General features: G+C 48.9%; 1 protein-coding gene and 1 long non-coding RNA gene across 3 annotated transcripts; one reads left to right on the forward strand and one right to left on the reverse strand.

Annotated features, from left to right (window-relative positions):
* Nucleotides 1-289: 289 nt before the first annotated feature.
* NUP85 (nucleoporin 85) lies at nt 290-12422 on the reverse strand. Of its 2 annotated transcripts, none has more exons than XM_030505730.1 (19): nt 12078-12422; nt 11913-12006; nt 11679-11841; nt 11224-11294; nt 10697-10740; nt 9893-9962; nt 8859-8980; nt 8416-8550; nt 7760-7882; nt 7288-7419; nt 6794-6900; nt 6407-6490; nt 5716-5781; nt 5117-5268; nt 4909-5026; nt 3475-3575; nt 1743-1894; nt 1036-1122; nt 290-478 (listed from the first exon to the last, which is right to left on the reverse strand). In XM_030505730.1, the coding sequence occupies exons 1-19, from the start codon at nt 12108-12110 to the stop codon at nt 377-379; spliced, it is 1956 nt and encodes a 651-aa protein (XP_030361590.1). In that variant the 5' UTR covers nt 12111-12422; the 3' UTR covers nt 290-376. The 2 variants fall into 2 exon arrangements, with proteins under 2 accessions (XP_030361590.1, XP_030361591.1); XM_030505731.1 differs by having other exon boundaries at nt 11679-11837; nt 11909-12006; nt 12078-12174.
* Nucleotides 12335-15884, forward strand: LOC115616477. Its single transcript, XR_003994302.1, has 3 exons — nt 12335-12573; nt 13605-15371; nt 15462-15884. It is a non-coding gene; the product is annotated as an uncharacterized LOC115616477 (long non-coding RNA).
* The last annotated feature ends 236 nt before the right edge of the window (nt 15885-16120 follow it).

Below are 16120 nucleotides of genomic sequence, written 5' to 3' on the forward strand. Positions count from 1 at the left end.
TGCTCCTGGGAAGGCTGAAACTCAACCCATTGCCTCAAGAGCATCCAAACTAAGGGAAAATGGAGAAGCTGGTGTTTTCTAAACCTCTCATGGCTTAAAAGGTGGGTTTAGTGTCAGCTCTGGGTACTGGAGGCAAAGCAACTGGGGAAGCCAAGGTAACCCTGCCTTTGGTGACGGGGTTGACTCCACTGGGGAGGGCGGGCAGCTGGACCAAGCAACCTCAGCCTTTTGATGCAGCTCCCTCTGAAAAGTTACATTTATGGCAGCCAAGAGCAAATCCCCAGCTATATGCAAAACAAGACATTTATTCTTAGAAAAGCACTCGGGTTATGTACAGTGAGCCACAGAGGAAGAGTAAAATCACATCCTGCTGCCTTCAGGACCCTTCCAGCGTGCCTTCCTTGACGATGACTCGTGCCAGGTTCCGGGCAAGAGCAAGTCTCAGCATTTCCACTTTCATCGTCTCGACGTTGTCATCCTGGAAGTGAGCAGAGCTGGGGTTAGGCTGCTGCACACAGCCATGAGCTGGAGACAGGCTCCCCCTGCATCTGGGTAAGAAAGGATGTTCAGAGGGAGAGCACGTGAGTATCTACCTGATACAGGGACCTCCCCAGAAGAGGAAAAGCTGCGTTTCCTACTTTCTAGATCCCACAGGCAGCATTACAAAGCCTTTTCCTGGCAGCTGCATGTGCAGCAAATGCTCCCTGTGCTGCGCCTGGAACCTTCCACAGCTGAAACTGTTGAGTGGCAGCATCTCCACTTCGTACTGCCTATGAAATGAGCGCTTACTTGCTTTGGAAAAGCATCCCGGTCCAATCCTGCCCAGCAGAACAGTGCGGAGCAGAAGCGCCCCAGCACTGGGGTTGTGTCTGTGGAAATCTCTTCATGGTGCCTCATTTGACTGGCCTTTAAAAGTCCCACCACACCAGCCCCTGTAACTCGGGGTCTCCCCTTTCTGCCCTCACACAGGAATATGAATGCAGGGTTTGCTTTCCCACTGATCCGTTATCCTGCTCTCCTCAGAGCAGGAGCTACCTGGAATTTCTGCTTCTCCGACTTCCCTGCTGTCAGGTCTTCCAGGCACCGCATCAGCTCATAAGTCTGCTCCGCTGAAAATATGACCTGTGGGAATGGGAATATTTGCTTAAAGTGATGGAGTTTGAGGACATCACACAGTGAGAACTGAGCTGGGAGGAAGAGGAAGCTTCCACACTCCTTCGGATCCATCCTGACCCTTTAAACCAGGATAATTCAGGCTGGAAGTGACTTTGGGAGGTCTCCAGTGCCACCTCCCGTGCAGAGCAGGGTCCGCTTTGAGGCCAGAGCGGGTGCTCTGGCCTTTACCCATCATGGGTCTGCAACTGCTCAACTGTCATTTTCTTGATGGATCTTGAAGGAAAAATAGGGAGTAGAAGAAGGAAGCTCTGAACAACCTTCAAGCCAAGCACCCCGAGTACACGGTGTGTACTTCAATATCAGCACCCACGGACCCCACTGCTGCTTTCTGAAGGCAGGGAACCAAGTTAAGGGTGGCTTGTCCTGTGCTGGCTCCTGTGTGCTCCCACTGGTGGCACCCTTGGGGAGCTCTGCAGGTCTGGAACTGCCACGAACAGCTCTTTTACACTGGAGGTGCAGCTCCAGGCTGGGGTGGGGGGAGAAAGGGGGGTCACCACTTTGAGATCCCCCGTGAGGAAGGAAGGAAAGAGCAATGGGGGGTTTGCTGTGTGTGACCAGCTGCTCACCTCTTTCTGCTCCAGCAGGGGAAGGGCGTCTGTGAGCAGGGTCATCCAGAAGGAGCAGGGAGCGATGTGAGCTGTCATCAGCATCAAGAGCAGCCTGGCAGCCTCGGAGAAGCGCTTCTCCCCGTAGAGCCGGTGGAATTCCCGGTACTTGCCTGCACACGGGTGTTGGTGAAGGGGAAAAGGTGTCAGTGTCTGTCACACCCGAGGTAGAACCACCCCCAATTGAAGTGAGTCTCTGAAGCAGCTGGGTCTGGGAGAAGGGGAATGTTGTTAAAATAGTGGCAGCCAAAAGCCTGTTACTGTCCTGGTAACATTCACTGGTTGAAGCAGGATGGTCGCTCACTGGTGCTGAGCGTTCACAGGGCAACAGCACGAGTGGCTCAGAGACACTGGTGGGGTCTGCACAAGCCAGGACACAGGGGAGAGGCAGGGGGTGACTGTTCCCTTTGATACCACAGAAACGAGGAGGTGTGAACGGCTGCAGTGTCAGGTTCCTGAGTGGTTAAATGGAAACTGAGACCTGTGTTAATGTGGAACGTTCTGGTTTTGCTCAAATGAGTTCCATCAGTACTGACTAAGATCAGTTAGATCAGTACGAGAGAACTGCCCGAGGATGAAAGTGAGGTTTAATCTGTGGCTTTGTGTGCATCCACATACTGCAGCAGTGACTCCCACTCAGATCCCCCTCAACTAATGCTTCAGCTCAAGATAAAGCCATGTGAAAGTTGTCCAACAAAATGGATGTTCCTAAAAACTCCCAGCAGAAATATTCTCAGGCCTTTCAGGATGTTTTAGCAACAGCAAAAAGGGGATTTCTCTACATCACAGTTTCTAAGCACAGTTTCACAATGAAGCTGTGAATCTCTGGGGCTGATGCCAGGGCCACTGGGTGACACTGGGCACACAGGGATGTGACCAGTTTGCTAAGCCACAGTCAGCTTCTAGGCTTAATTTAGGATCAGGTTTAAAGGAACAAGTACAGTGCCAGTTTTGCAAGCCTGGCTGAAAAGGGAACAGCCCAAATTCAGGAGCACCCTCACTGCAGCGCTGGTGTCAGCCAGGAGGAGTCAGCCCAATTGCCACCAGCTATTGCAAACTCTGATGAGAGTTTAGCCCCAGTAATTGTGCTCCCCAGTGCCCCAGCTCCAGAGAAAGGTGCCTTTTGGCTCCATTGCCTCTCTCAGTCCATTAATGAGGCCCCAGAGCAGCTGCAGCCAGGTCACCGCAGCCCAAAACCGCTGTTACTGGGCACAAGTGCCCACAGTGAAAGAGCTTTTGTTTGAGTGAGCTTGAACTTGGCACATGGAACCAAGAGAAGTGGTGGGAGAGGCTGGAGAACTCTCTGAAGTCAGTAAAAACCCATCACATTGTCACAATCACTTAAACCACTGGTTTCTCTGCCATGGAAGCCCCCTCAGGTCTTCCAGACCACATCTGTTGGGATTTGAGATGCTCTCCAGGCAGTGATTCTGGCTCAGTGAAGCCTCTAAGTGTCAGAATTCCAGACTATCCTGCTCAAAGCAGTGTGGGATAGATGCTGCTGTGAGCACTGCTGTAAGTGCAGCCTCCTGGTAGCAAGCAGGCTGCATCCCTCATCACCTTCAGCCGTTTGCATTCCCCTCATCACTAAACCAGGATGTAGCCAGATGGAGGAAGAGCCAGATCCAAGTGATTCCGTGGAGTTAACTGTGTTCTAAGTAAGAGACCAGGATGAAAACTGTGCATGTCTCACCAAGAAACGTCAGCCGGTCACTGAGCAGCATGGATGGCCCCAGGTTATCGATGAGGTCCAAGTCAGAGAAGCTCCCCCGTTCACAGTAATCCTTAAGGAAGCTGGGGAGAGAGTAAAACACAACAAAGATGCAGAGGTAAGAACATCATCCACGTTAGCTTTGTACCTCTGAATCCCTTCGCAGAGAACGTCGCTGTACAACTGAGTTCCCTCTCAATCAGCCTCTTGTGAGGGTTTCAAAAGGCATCAAAACAGTTCCTCGAAGTGGCCACTTAATTAATTCTTCTAGATTTTGTGGGAGTTGAGATCTGTCCTTTGAAAGGAGTGAGGGAAGGAGTGAGCACAGGAAGCTGAGGCTGGTGGGTGCATAAATAACACTCCCAGATCATAACAAAAAGCTCTGTTTTCCTGCTGTCATAAGCAGCAGGAAGAAAACAATTCTAAAAGCTTCTCATCAGTTTTGCTGCAGCCTTCATGATGCTGCTTTTTGCAGAGCTGCTTCCTGGCGTGGTTTTCTTTCACCTTCTGTTGAAAGAACTAGCACGATTCCCACTCCCTCCAAGGACAAATGAAACAACCCCAAACTAAAACCCCCCAACACAGCATTTCTTATTCCCTGTTTCCACTGCTGAGGACAGTGTTGCCTGGCCACCTACCCAAGGGTGTCATTTCAGTACTGGACTCAAACCATGCAAAGAGGTTGGTACCTGCCCATTTCCAATTAGCCAAAAACCACATGACAGGGATTGTGAGGGTGTAAAAAGCTTAAAGAGTTGCCAGAGCTTTTGCCCAGGCCTTGTCAGCACCCTCTTCAGTTTTACAGCATTCCCACCCCTGCAAGGTCTGATGTTTTCATGAGCTTATGCAAAACCAGGGGCACAAAGAACTTCACTCTCTGGTACATGTGTTAAACTGGGGGTTGAGATTCTTTGCAGAAACAGTGGCTCAAGTGACTCCCACTGACTTGTCTGGAGGTTTCCTGGTGAACTCAACTGGTTAAGAATAACCTGCTGAATATAAAGCACAGAAGGGGCTCATCCTCCACCCAAATCAGTTCCTTGGTTCGCTGTACAGCCCCATCTAAGCAAAGGAAAGGGCAGTGCATGAGATGATAGAGAGATTGCCCAAAGAGATGTTTACCAAAGCACGTTTTAAGAGGAGTGGCCTGTTGGATAAAGCCAATCTGTTTCATCTCTAGATTGCAGGAAGTAGAACAGTGCAGAAAAGAACCAGGGCACTGCAGGGTAGGGTACTGCAGACAGGAGTACTCAAGGATGTCCTATGCTAGTCCAGAAGCAGGCACTTGCTCTGAGGCAAAGCCAGTGTCCCTCTGCCTGCAGCAGGACCTGCTCTGCTCCACTGCAGTGGCTGATAGTCCTCTCCCCAGCACCCTGCTCCAGCAGCATTCCCCTGGGAGCTGCTGCTCACACTCACCGGTCTGAGATGAGTGTAGCAAAAGCTGCATCTTTAGCTCTGATGCTCCAGGAGAGGGCAGAGCCCAAGCGGTTATTCCGCAGCGCCTTCATGGCCATGATCTTACAGATGCTACGGACTGAGAAGGAAACACAGGAGAAGAGGGAAACACTTAGTTCCAGTGGCTTCACTTATCACTCCAGACCAGTGAGATTTACAAATCAATCACCTTGTTCATGCATCTGCCTCTGCTCGCAGATCCTCAGCACTTTGAGGGCCTTCTGCTCTGTGTTGAGGGGTATCCGTTCGATGTGGAGCTCCAAATACACTCGGCCGTACTCGGGGCAGTGGTCAAAGTAATCGACCCCCAGCTGCCACAGGCTGAGAGAGGGCAAAACCCCAACGTCAGCTACTCTGATCATATACACCTTAAATAAGCACAACAGTAAAGCCACAAGGAGAGTCTGGGTCTGCATTAATAACAGCCAGCTCTGCTTAAGTCAGTATTCAGACCTAAACTGGGTTTCAGACCTACAACTGGGGAACACCTGCAGCTCACAAGTGCTTCAGTACAAGGTGTTCTGTACCAGGAAAGCCCCATGACAGGAGTATTCTGCACAGGTCAACGCGCTCCACAGGTTCTAACAAATAGCTTTTGTCTTCCATTCAGGAAAGAAAACATGCTCACGTTGCATGATCCCTGAAGGACACCTCTGCTGGGATTCCAACAGTGGCTCTGGAAATTTTGCCTTTTTCTTTCATTAACATGGAGTTAGTTGTTTTGGCTGCCTCCGTGTTTGTTGTCTGAGCAAACCCAGAAGTTGGTACCTGTGATGGGAGAAGAGGCCTGAGGCATACTCCAGCAGAAGGAATTCACGCATGTTCGAACCAAAGCTGGGGGGAAGAGGGAAAAGAAACAGGAATTACTATTTGCATCTCATTGAAAACAACCTGCTGACTTGATTTCACAAGTATTTGAATTTAAGTATCGTGGGCCATCTTAATCTTTGTTCCTCGGGCCTAAGCTGCAGGTCAGCTTTCTCCTTGGGACACCTGCCAAACAGCTACAGCACTGAGCAAGTGTAACTGAGAGAAAGTGCTTTATAAACTGAGACCTCAAGGGAATCCACAGAGCAAAATTCAACTGCTCAAACTTCAGTTTATTCAGGAACTCTTTTTAGGTTAGTTTCTCACTATTCCAAATCACAAACATTGGGGCCCTTGATTATATGTTGGATAAAATGATATTTAAGAATCCTAACACTGTATTGAGGTGCTGCTGAACAGATCATCTGGGCTGCCTGTAACTTCAGAGGTACATAGAGTCATAGAATGGTTAAAAGCTGGAAAAGACCTTAAAAACATCTCGTTCCAACCCCCTGCCATGGATGACATGCAGCATCTTTATTCTCCCTCCTCTGTACAGGCCCAAGATGCTCCTTTTCAACCAACATCCACATGGTGCTTCAGTCATCTTTGCTGCTGAGGGTCTGAATAGTCAAGGCAAAGAAATACTTACTAGAGATTGTGGGACTGCAGGAGTTTACAGTGGTCCAGCAGGTCAGTCAGATGAGCCACAAACCACCAGTTGCTCAGGGCAATGCTGTATTTGAAACAAGGAAAAGAAAGGAAAAACTAAGCCTACAGCTGCCAAGGAATGTGTCACGTTTTCCACAGGCATCTCTTCCCAATACAGAGGCTGTATTCCAGCATGATGCCTGGTTGCAATGTCCCAGACCTAATGGAATCCTTGTCACTGCTGCCTGCTTCATGTACTTCCGCTAAATCCTTGGGAAGGATGATGAGGTGGGGCTGTACCCATATCCTCTACCCCAAATCCTACTGGAGTAAATGCACACAGAAGCAATACTGTAAAACCAGGGAATGAGAAGCCTTAAAACTCCACCTGCATTCCTTGATCACTTGATGAATCTCAAATTCAAAGGCTGCCATTAAAATCGTGTCTAGAGGCTCAGGGCTGCATTCTCCACCCAGGAACAGGTCCATGCTAGACTGTGGAATGAGATGACAAGACATGATAAATGCAGAGGTTGGGAGATGGTAAAAGGAAGACATTTGTTTGGATGGAGCAGCCTTGTTTTGGTTATTTTATGGGAAATAACAGCTCACAGAGACTGAACACATTAACAAAAAAAAGATTTTTCCTTATTTTAGCATAAAGAAACTGGGAAAACAATCTGCAGGAACAAGACTGGTGACAGCAGCCACTGAAGAGAGTGGGTCTTCAGCTCTATCAGTCTCCTGACCCACTTCACATTCTAGGGAACATCTTACAGGTATGTAGCTGCTGTCGGATGTTACCCCCCCAAAGTTTTCCTTAAATCAGTAATTTTGTGTGTGTGAAACAGTGGAGAATATCCATAAAATCCTATTTCATACCTGTGCATAAAACCGCAGCTCCATCGGCTTCACCGTTGGGTGGGAATAGAGGAGTCGGGTAACCAGGAAGTGGTACCAAGTGGTCATGAGTTCCTTTTTCTCCAGTATGGCATCCTCATCTCCCAGCAGGATCTAACAGGAGAGAGACACAGGAGTGATCCTCCAAACCCAGCTGCACTGGGACTCTTTAGAAGCATTACTCCCAGTTTGCAAAGTTTTAATCAAAATGAAATGATAAATGACAAAGATCCTTCTCAGAGCCCAGTTTCCTCATCAGCCCCATGGCCTTGGACAGGAAAATGATCTGCCCAGGCCTGCAACAACAAAGAACAGAGAAGACGGGCCCGAAATCTCCTGATTTAATGAACAGGTCATCCAGTATAATCAAGTTATTTATGGCTACACAGGGCTCCTGAAATGGAGGATGGATCTGATACTTGCCCAGTTTCTCTCCTTCCCAGCAAAAACACACCTTGCAGATGGATTCCGTGTGGGAATTGGAAGCAAAAGTTCCATCCTGTAGATAGCGCTGACATTCTTCATGCCAGTGCTGCCATTTCAGCTCCATCTCGGTCAGTGTCTGGGTGTTGTTAAGCTGAACAGAAGACACAGAAAATAAGGGAAGCACCAAGTCAAATCACAACAAGTGCTTGGGGCTGAACTCAGTTGTGATAAAAAGCTAAATCCATTTTTAACTTGTCCTACAGTAAGACACCTGAAGTGTCGTATTTTACCCATCTGAATAAGGCAAAGGGGAGCCTATGAGAGGTTAGTGTAATGCAGCTGCAGTTTTTCCTCCACCAGGAAATCACTGCAACAGAGGAAAGCTGCTGGTAAGAGTCTTCAGAGAATATTCTGTAGGAGAGAATAGTTCTCACCAGGATGTCTTTCAGACAACTGGAGAATGGATCCTGCTGCTAAAATGACATTTCTCTGTTGGTTTGTCACCCAACAGGCTTTTATCTGAATGGTTGGGTCTTTAGGGCAACTCAATACAAATATTATGGCTGTAAAGGATTAAGACTGAGATGTTTTAGTGGTGAACAAATTGTGATGTGACAGGAGCCACATCAGAGTAGTTCCCTTTTCCCAGTGGAACTGCACGATAACAATGCTCTTTATACATACACTGGGCACAGGCATCTTCTTCATCAAGTCATCCAGGATTCTGTACATGTTCACTGACGTGGGATTGGCACTGGCTTCCTTGGAGAGCAAGTGCCGTGCTTCATCCATTCGGCCTTGCAGCACAAAGACATCCACCTGCAAAACCCACCCTCTGTGAGCATCACACTGGGCAAGGCTGGAAAACACCCACGAGAGTGTCAGAGTTCACTTGTGAGCTGAGTGGAGTTAAATGCTTCAACTGTAAGCCCTGCTAATTCAAACACACAGTGTGTTGACCTCTGTGGAGGGTGAAAATGAAAGGATCAGGACAGGAATGATCTTCAGAACGGCTTCATCTTAAAAGCTATAGAGGTAGATAGCAGCATCCCAGGAATCAGTTTTTTGATGTCATCTAGTGTTGAGTAGGGAAGAGGAAGGCACAGGCTGGCTGAGACTGCACTCACCACGTTCCAGAAGAGCTCGTGTTTTGATGGATCTTCACTGCTCAGAACTTCACGGACCATGTTGTCCACATCACAGACGTGAAGCCGAACCCAGTCGAGGAGGCGAAGCAGGAGAGGGCCAGCTTTGGGCAGAGAAGAGTTCATTGTTAGTTCCCAAGTGTTCCTTCCCAAACTGCTTCTACTTGCTTCTGACCTTACTGGCTTGACAGTCACTACCTGAGCTTTACTGACTGGATTTCTACCTGCCACAGTCAAATTACAAAGGCCCGGAGCTCCTCAGTAGCCAGGCTGTGGGAGCCCCAGGCTGCTGCCAGAATTCCATGTGGTGAATTAGAACAATCCAGAAGAAAACCCTAACCAGGTACTTGAAGAAATAAAAGGTGAGTGATTCAGATCATAAATCTTGCAATGCCAAAGGACACACAGAATGTTCCTGTTTAATTTAGCATCAATTCATTATTATTAACTGATTATGAAGAAGGAATCTGGCACTTGGTTAATTTTTCTTCAGATTACTTGATCTACAACCTGTGAATCTCTCTTCTGACTTCTGGGACTGTGCAAGTAGAATTTGTCTGCATAATCCCATTTCCTTAATATTTATTACTTTCAATTGCCAGTGTAAACAAACTGACTTCAGAAATGGCATCTAAAGCTAAAGGAGTTACAGCAGAGAATGTGTAAATGTTAGCTGGCATCAACATATTTGATGGTTAAAGACGTGTTTATGCTCAGAAGTCAAATAAATTGGCAATAACTTTTGATATCCCTCTTCTTCCCTACCTGTCAAAAAGAGAATTTACATTGTAGTGCACTCTACATGAGGGGAAAAGGTAGAAGGCAAATCTAATAGGTTGATATCACTCAGAAGAAGGCAATTTACAGAGGCAGAAGAGGTATTAAAAGGCTTACTGGCACTTGTTATAGCTCTAAAACATATTAAAATGACACACTAGCTGCTATATATATTTTAAACAAGTAAATATGCAAACCAAAAGCCCTTCAGTCTTAACGTCAGATAGTTCACTGCTCACCTGCAGCTGCTTCAACAAACAGAATCTCACACAGGTTCCAGATCAGCTCCATCGCAGAGAGGATAGAAACCTGAGGAGTGAAAAAAGCAGGGCCAGGTTTAGAGCCAGTCATCATTCCAGTTGTTGGGAATAGTAACACATTTGAAGCTGTCTGTAGCTGTCAGGTAAGCTCAGTTTTTATGGACAAGACAAATGTCATATTTATATTTCAGAGATACAAATTAAAAGCCAGCAACAGGCCACAACTTCTCTATATTCAGCTTAGAAACTATTGGCACTGCAGTGATGATCTGTCACCAGTGGGCAAGACTGAGTAGCACAGCAGTAGTAGCACACAGAAAGTGTTATTTGCAGCCTTCCTGCACTCCTAAGATTTAATACAAACAGCAAAGAAAGGCCAATGAAACAACATCACTGCAGTCACCAGGACAAAGCTACTGCAAGCACTGCTCTTCCCATGCTCTCCCAGTGAACAGCCAGAGCTTGCCACGAGGCCAACTGGAACTTGTGTGTTTGAGGGGTGAAGTTCCAGACAGCCCACAGCTGACTTTAAGATGACAAGAAAACACCACCCCTATAACACTGGATAAATGCTTAAGAAATGGCAGTGAATTGAGATGTTGGACACCTTTTTTTGGTTCTAGAAATAAAGGAGTTAACTATTTATTCCCATTTTTTCTTGGTCACAAACTGCATCCAATAGACTAAGGCAGAGTTAAATCTAAACTGCTTTAGTGCCACAGTGCTGGCCTCCTTGGTGGATTTACTAGCCAGGATTCATGCTCTGGTGTGACTACACATTACCTGGGTGCTGTACTGGTTTTGCAGGGCAGGGTCACGGGCTGAAACTGAGAGAGGAACAAGGAAAGTCAAAGTGTGACAGATTCACCTTTCACAGCCCTTTCTGGGCTCACAACTAAAGACAACGATACGTGATCACTCACCAAGCACAGACCTAACTGAGTACACACATGGCAAAGCTAACTTTTATATAAAACTGCAACTTTGCTTTATAAATCCTGCGCAAATCTGGGTATGGCACCAGGGAATGGATAGAAGAGTAAAATCTCCCATTTTTTGGGGGAGCCAGCTGTTAATTTGGACTCTGTATCCCATAAAACTGCAACCTGAGATATGAAAAGATTGCAAATCCCCGGAAAATCTGTTAAAATGGGGTAGGATTTACAAACCAACTTGGAAATCTGGATGGAAATGGAGTCTTGATAATTATTGGAATCTATTTTACAGTAGTTGCAATAACTCACAATTGAAATGCTATTTTATAACCCCAACCAGCATTTCCTTTTAGTGCTGTAAGAGAATAAACTTACTAGCTGCCTGGTGCATGTCCTCCATGCAGGCTCTGATCACCGACCGGTAGTTTTTACTCACTTGAACCAAACTGCCAAACACAGAAAGGCTTCAGTTAGGAAGTGCTGTTTGAGTTTTACTCTCATGCCTGTTGTCCACTAAAGCTTTGCAAGTTCCTCTGCAGCAGCAGATGCTCCCAGTACTTGGGTGTATCAGTAGGGATCAGTGCGCTGGTTGCTGTATGCTGGGAAAGGTGTTGGTCAGCACAGTCACTGGAAGGATCAGGACTTTGGTTGGTAAAATGACCCCAAACCAGACATTGTTTCTGCACTGCAGCTGATTACAGCAGCTCGGAGCAGCCCGGTCAATGGCACCCGCCTCACCAGAGGCAATGCCAAGTCCCAGGCACTTTCCTGGCTGGAGAAGGCGCAGGGACCACGGATGTTTCCCGCCCTCCCGCTCCCCATCCACTCACTGCGATTTCCTCGACTTCCCCGCCAGCTCCTCCTCGCTCCGCTGCAGCCCGATGAAGATCCCGTGCGACTCATTGAAGAGTTTCCGCAGGGTGTGGATATAGATGTCCTGATCCTTGCGGACCACGAAGACGCGGGAGGCGCTGGGTCCTCCATCCCCGGCACCTGCAACACACGCGGTCAGCGCCGGGGCAGACGCGCCCGGTCCGACCCGACCCGGCCCGGCGGGGACCTACCTGTGCGGTCGAAGCGTGTCTCGCACAGCAGCACCTCCGCGGGGCCCCAGGCGAAGCACAGCTGCCTGGAGGACGGGTCCGCGCCCGGCACCACCTGCGAGGGGACAGCGGCACGTCAGAGGCGCCCGCACGGCCCCGCACCGCCCCGCGCCCCCCGGCCCGCACCATCACTGGCGGCTCCGCATCCAGCTCCTCCATGGCGGCTGCCGCGCTGCGCTCCCGGGAAGGCCCCGCCGCGGCTGCCCGCGCCGCTGCCTGCGCCGCCGCGGAGCCCCGCCGCGCTCCGCCGCTTCCCCGCAGCGCTGTCCGCACCGGCGAAACACCGGCCGGGGGAAGGGGCCCCGCGGGGAGGCGCCGGCTCGGGGCAGGCGCCCGCCGCTCAGCCCCGGAAGCGCCGCGGGTTCCCAAGGCCCCGCCGGGGCGGGGCGGGCTGCGCTCCGCTGGGCGCTTCCCTGAGGCCTCCGGAGCTCGCCGGGGCGCTGGTGCTGTGCGGGGGGCTCCAGGCTCGGGCAGGGCTCAGCGCCGCGGCGGGCAGGCAGCGGGGAGCGCGGAGCCCCTCGGAACCGGAGCCGCCGCGTCTCCATCTCCTTCATTTTCGTGTCTCGGCGGTTTCCGTGCTGCAGGGACGCGGTGCTGGCGCTGGTGCGCGGCGATGTAGTCGGTCAGTGAACACCGTGTTCACTTCATTGCCTTCTAATAACTGGTTTGTCTTATTTCTTGATGCACTTCAAACACTCGCAGATAAATGAGCCTCCAGGTTGTTGAAGGTGACATTCTCTCTCGGGCAAGCTCATTGATAAAGCTGAGTAATCAAATTACGTGCTTTATGACTTAAGCGAGCTGCCTGCAGGTTGGAGGAGGACTGCGATGAAGCATTGGATCAGTCGCAGCAGATCAGGGAGATGTGCTGGCAAGTGTCAGGGAGAACATCTCTGCTGTGCTCTGTTCACTCACTCAGGGCCATGAGATGTTTTCCCTTCTGTGCCTGGCAGGGTTAATACCGCCAGAGCCTGATGGATGTTCTAACGCTGGGAGCTCACCTACCGGTAGACTTGAACTTGAGGATCCGTTAATAACTTGGTGTGACAAAACACTGACCACACGCTGTTCTTTTCCCTCACTCTGCTCTTCTTCCCATCTCTGCATGCTCCTCACTTTTTGCCTGTTCCTCTCAATAAAGAACTTGTTCAGTGATCCACTGTTTAAGAGAAGCCCTGGCAATGCTGCCTCGCTGAGCTCTCAGCTGGGAGGAGGCAACAGGCCCTCAAACTGGTGCTTTACAAAAGCTTACTAAGGTTTTCCCAAGATAGCTTAAATAATTCACTGTCCTCTTGAGACAAATGCTGCAACACTCCACTGCTAAATCCCCCTTTTTCACTCTATTGGCTACTGCATCCATCATTCCTCAAAACAATAAAGGCAGCAGTTATCTTTGGTGAAAGCACCTTGTGTTGCCAGTCATGCTGGGCAAAGGAGGTGGTGTCTGTGTGGGTCAGGCAGGAGGGGTGGCTTGTTGCAGGGTAGAAGAACTTAAATCTTCAGAAACCTGCTTGAGAAACTAAGAGGCATCAGTTTTAAGAAAGCTCATCCTTCATTTGTGGGTAAGAGTCCTGTGTTTTGGGGAATGTTGGAATCTCTGTTGTACAAATTCATCTACTGACTTACCAAATGGTGCTGCTCTGTGCTCTGCAGGATCCAGACAACTTGTATTTCTCCTTTACAAAACTGCTGTCCGAGAATGAAACAAGGCGTGGAAATATTTTAGGAAGCAACACGTGGAATTTTTTTTTCCCGGAGTTGGAATTTCTCTGGAATGCTCACTGTGACGCTGCCCCATTCACTGCCCTTCAACTCCAGGCATTGAAGAGGAGGAGCTCAGAGGGACAAAAAAGCTTTGCCTTTTGCTCCCCTCTGCTGCAGCCAGGATCCTGCGGGACCAGGTCCTTTGTGTGTGGCTTCTCCCCTGCTGCTCGCTCCGAGTGCTGGGGAGTTCTGGCCACTGCTCTGGGGATTTTAGCACTTACTTGTAGCTCCACTGAGCCTCCTGTATAGTGTGAGTTTCCTCTGTTGCTCTATAAGAAGACAAGCCATATAAATATGAGGCTTGTACAACCCTGCCCTGCATAATTGGTGGTGAGACCAGTGGTGGCACAGTTCTCAGCTTATCTGAGCACATATGACATCCACAGTGGTAGCAAAATCTTGTATGTTCTCATGAAATCTAGTGTATTTCCTTGTCTCCTTCCAAGTGCTATTTGTAATACTGGCCTTAATGTATGTCTCAACACCATTCAGTTCTTTCATGCTGCTCTCAGGCCCTGACCAGCTTCATCCCACCTCTCCCCAAAGAAATCCTGCTCCCGGCCCTGCTGCACGGAGGTCTTCAAAGAGGGAGGGGAGAGCAAAATAAAGCAGGACCATCGAGCACCATCAGTCTCGTGATGCCCTTCCTCACAGCAGCCGCTTCTCTCTGGTGTTGCATCATTTCTAAAAATAGAACTTCAGGTCTCTTGGGAAGTGGCACTTGTCTTTTGTTCTGCAAAGCACCCCTCGTGCACAGAGTCTTGCTTAAAGAAAGCCATGTATGAAGAAGACGACTTGAATGGGGTTTGAGATGATTTAGTTCCTTGTCCTCCCATTTAGTCCTGCTTTGCAGCAGTGGTAATGGATTTCAGAAGGCCACAGTGACATTGCCCATTGTTTTTCAGAGCTAAAAGAAAAGGTGAAAGGAGATCATAGGAGAGTGAGTCACCATTAGGCTGCTCGAGGAGGGATTTGGACAAAAGCGGGTTGTTTTCTCTAGTCACAGGTGCTTCTTGCCTCCTGGTAGCTTAAATAAATAGAAAAAACAATAGTAAGAGGAATTAAATGCAGGGAAAACAGGCAAGATCGACTGACTGGAACAGTCTTTTGATGATAAGGAAAACCATACAGGTAGGAGTGGAATGTCCAGCTCAAAGGAGGATCTGAGTTGCAGTCACAATTTAAAACAGCATACTGGTTGCTTTCTTGGGTCAGATGGAGCTCTTTCAGTGCCTGTGATTCCAGAACTGACTAACTAAGACTCTTCAGAAGGAGTAAAGTACTAAAAGGTTCTATGAAACTCTAGATGACGTTTGATCTTTCAGAGTATTGAAGCAGAGAGAAAACTACGATCTATGGGAGCCCAGTCTACAAGGAGATGGTAGGAGACTTCATGGCCTGTGTTTTGTGGAAGCTCTGCCTCAGGTTGGGTTATGGCTGTTACTTTCTCAACTGGGAACTCAGGTAAAGGTTTGGCTTCAGCTTTCCATCCTCAGCACGTGATACTGTTCTTCACCTTCCAGACAATGGCAATAAAACAAAACAATCTGTTTGTGTCTGCGCTCGGGTACTGGAATGTGAAGTAACGTGACAAAAGGCAGAGAAGGGGGATCAGAATCAGGAGTGAAAAGCATGGCTGCAGTCTGAGCTTTGCTCGTAGGTTTCTCTTCAGTTGATATCTCACTACTTGAGTGCTTTAATCTGGACAAATCCCATCTTGTAACATCTCCTGTGCCTTAAACACAGGCCTGGGTGTTGTCACGCCTGGAGCAGAGCGTCCATCACCTCTGTGTCACAATCCAGTGTATTCACCCCACGGAGCGGCTCCGGGTGGGACTGATGCCCCCCATTAACGGCAAATCCATCCCTGAAGCATCCACAAAGGTCCTTTTTGTGGCATTTCTTCCCCACCGATGTGCTGTGGAGAAGCAGTTGACAAATGGCAGCGGGTGTAACACTGATGGGAACAGGCTCTGACACTGGTTTGTGGGAGCCTGAGAACTCCCTGGTGTTACCGAGAACTCCCCCTTCTCCTCTATTGGAAAGAACTTGAAGAAACCACTTACATCATTAATGGTATATCCTCTTATTTATGTATTATATGTTTGAGGTGCTGCCTCATGTCCTTAGCTCGTTGAAGGACACAAGTAAACCTTCTCTGCAATCATTTTCACTATATTCAAGCTGTGTATTTTGGATGCAGCAGAGCGGGTCTCCATTCCCTCTGCAGAAACCACCTATTTCAGGGCAGGAAACTCGAAGCCCGGGGGTGCCAGAGGCAGGGTGACAGGGTGGCTGTCAAACCTCAGTGTCAGCTGTAAAACAGCGAGGGCACGACTTGGGGGGGAGAAAAAGCACCTCAGGTTAGAGGAGGCCGAAGCAGCGGGGTCACCGGCGGGGGTGCA

This window comes from Strigops habroptila, chromosome 14 (assembly GCF_004027225.2).
Source record: "Strigops habroptila isolate Jane chromosome 14, bStrHab1.2.pri, whole genome shotgun sequence".
NCBI classification, from domain to species: Eukaryota; Metazoa; Chordata; class Aves; order Psittaciformes; family Psittacidae; genus Strigops; species Strigops habroptila.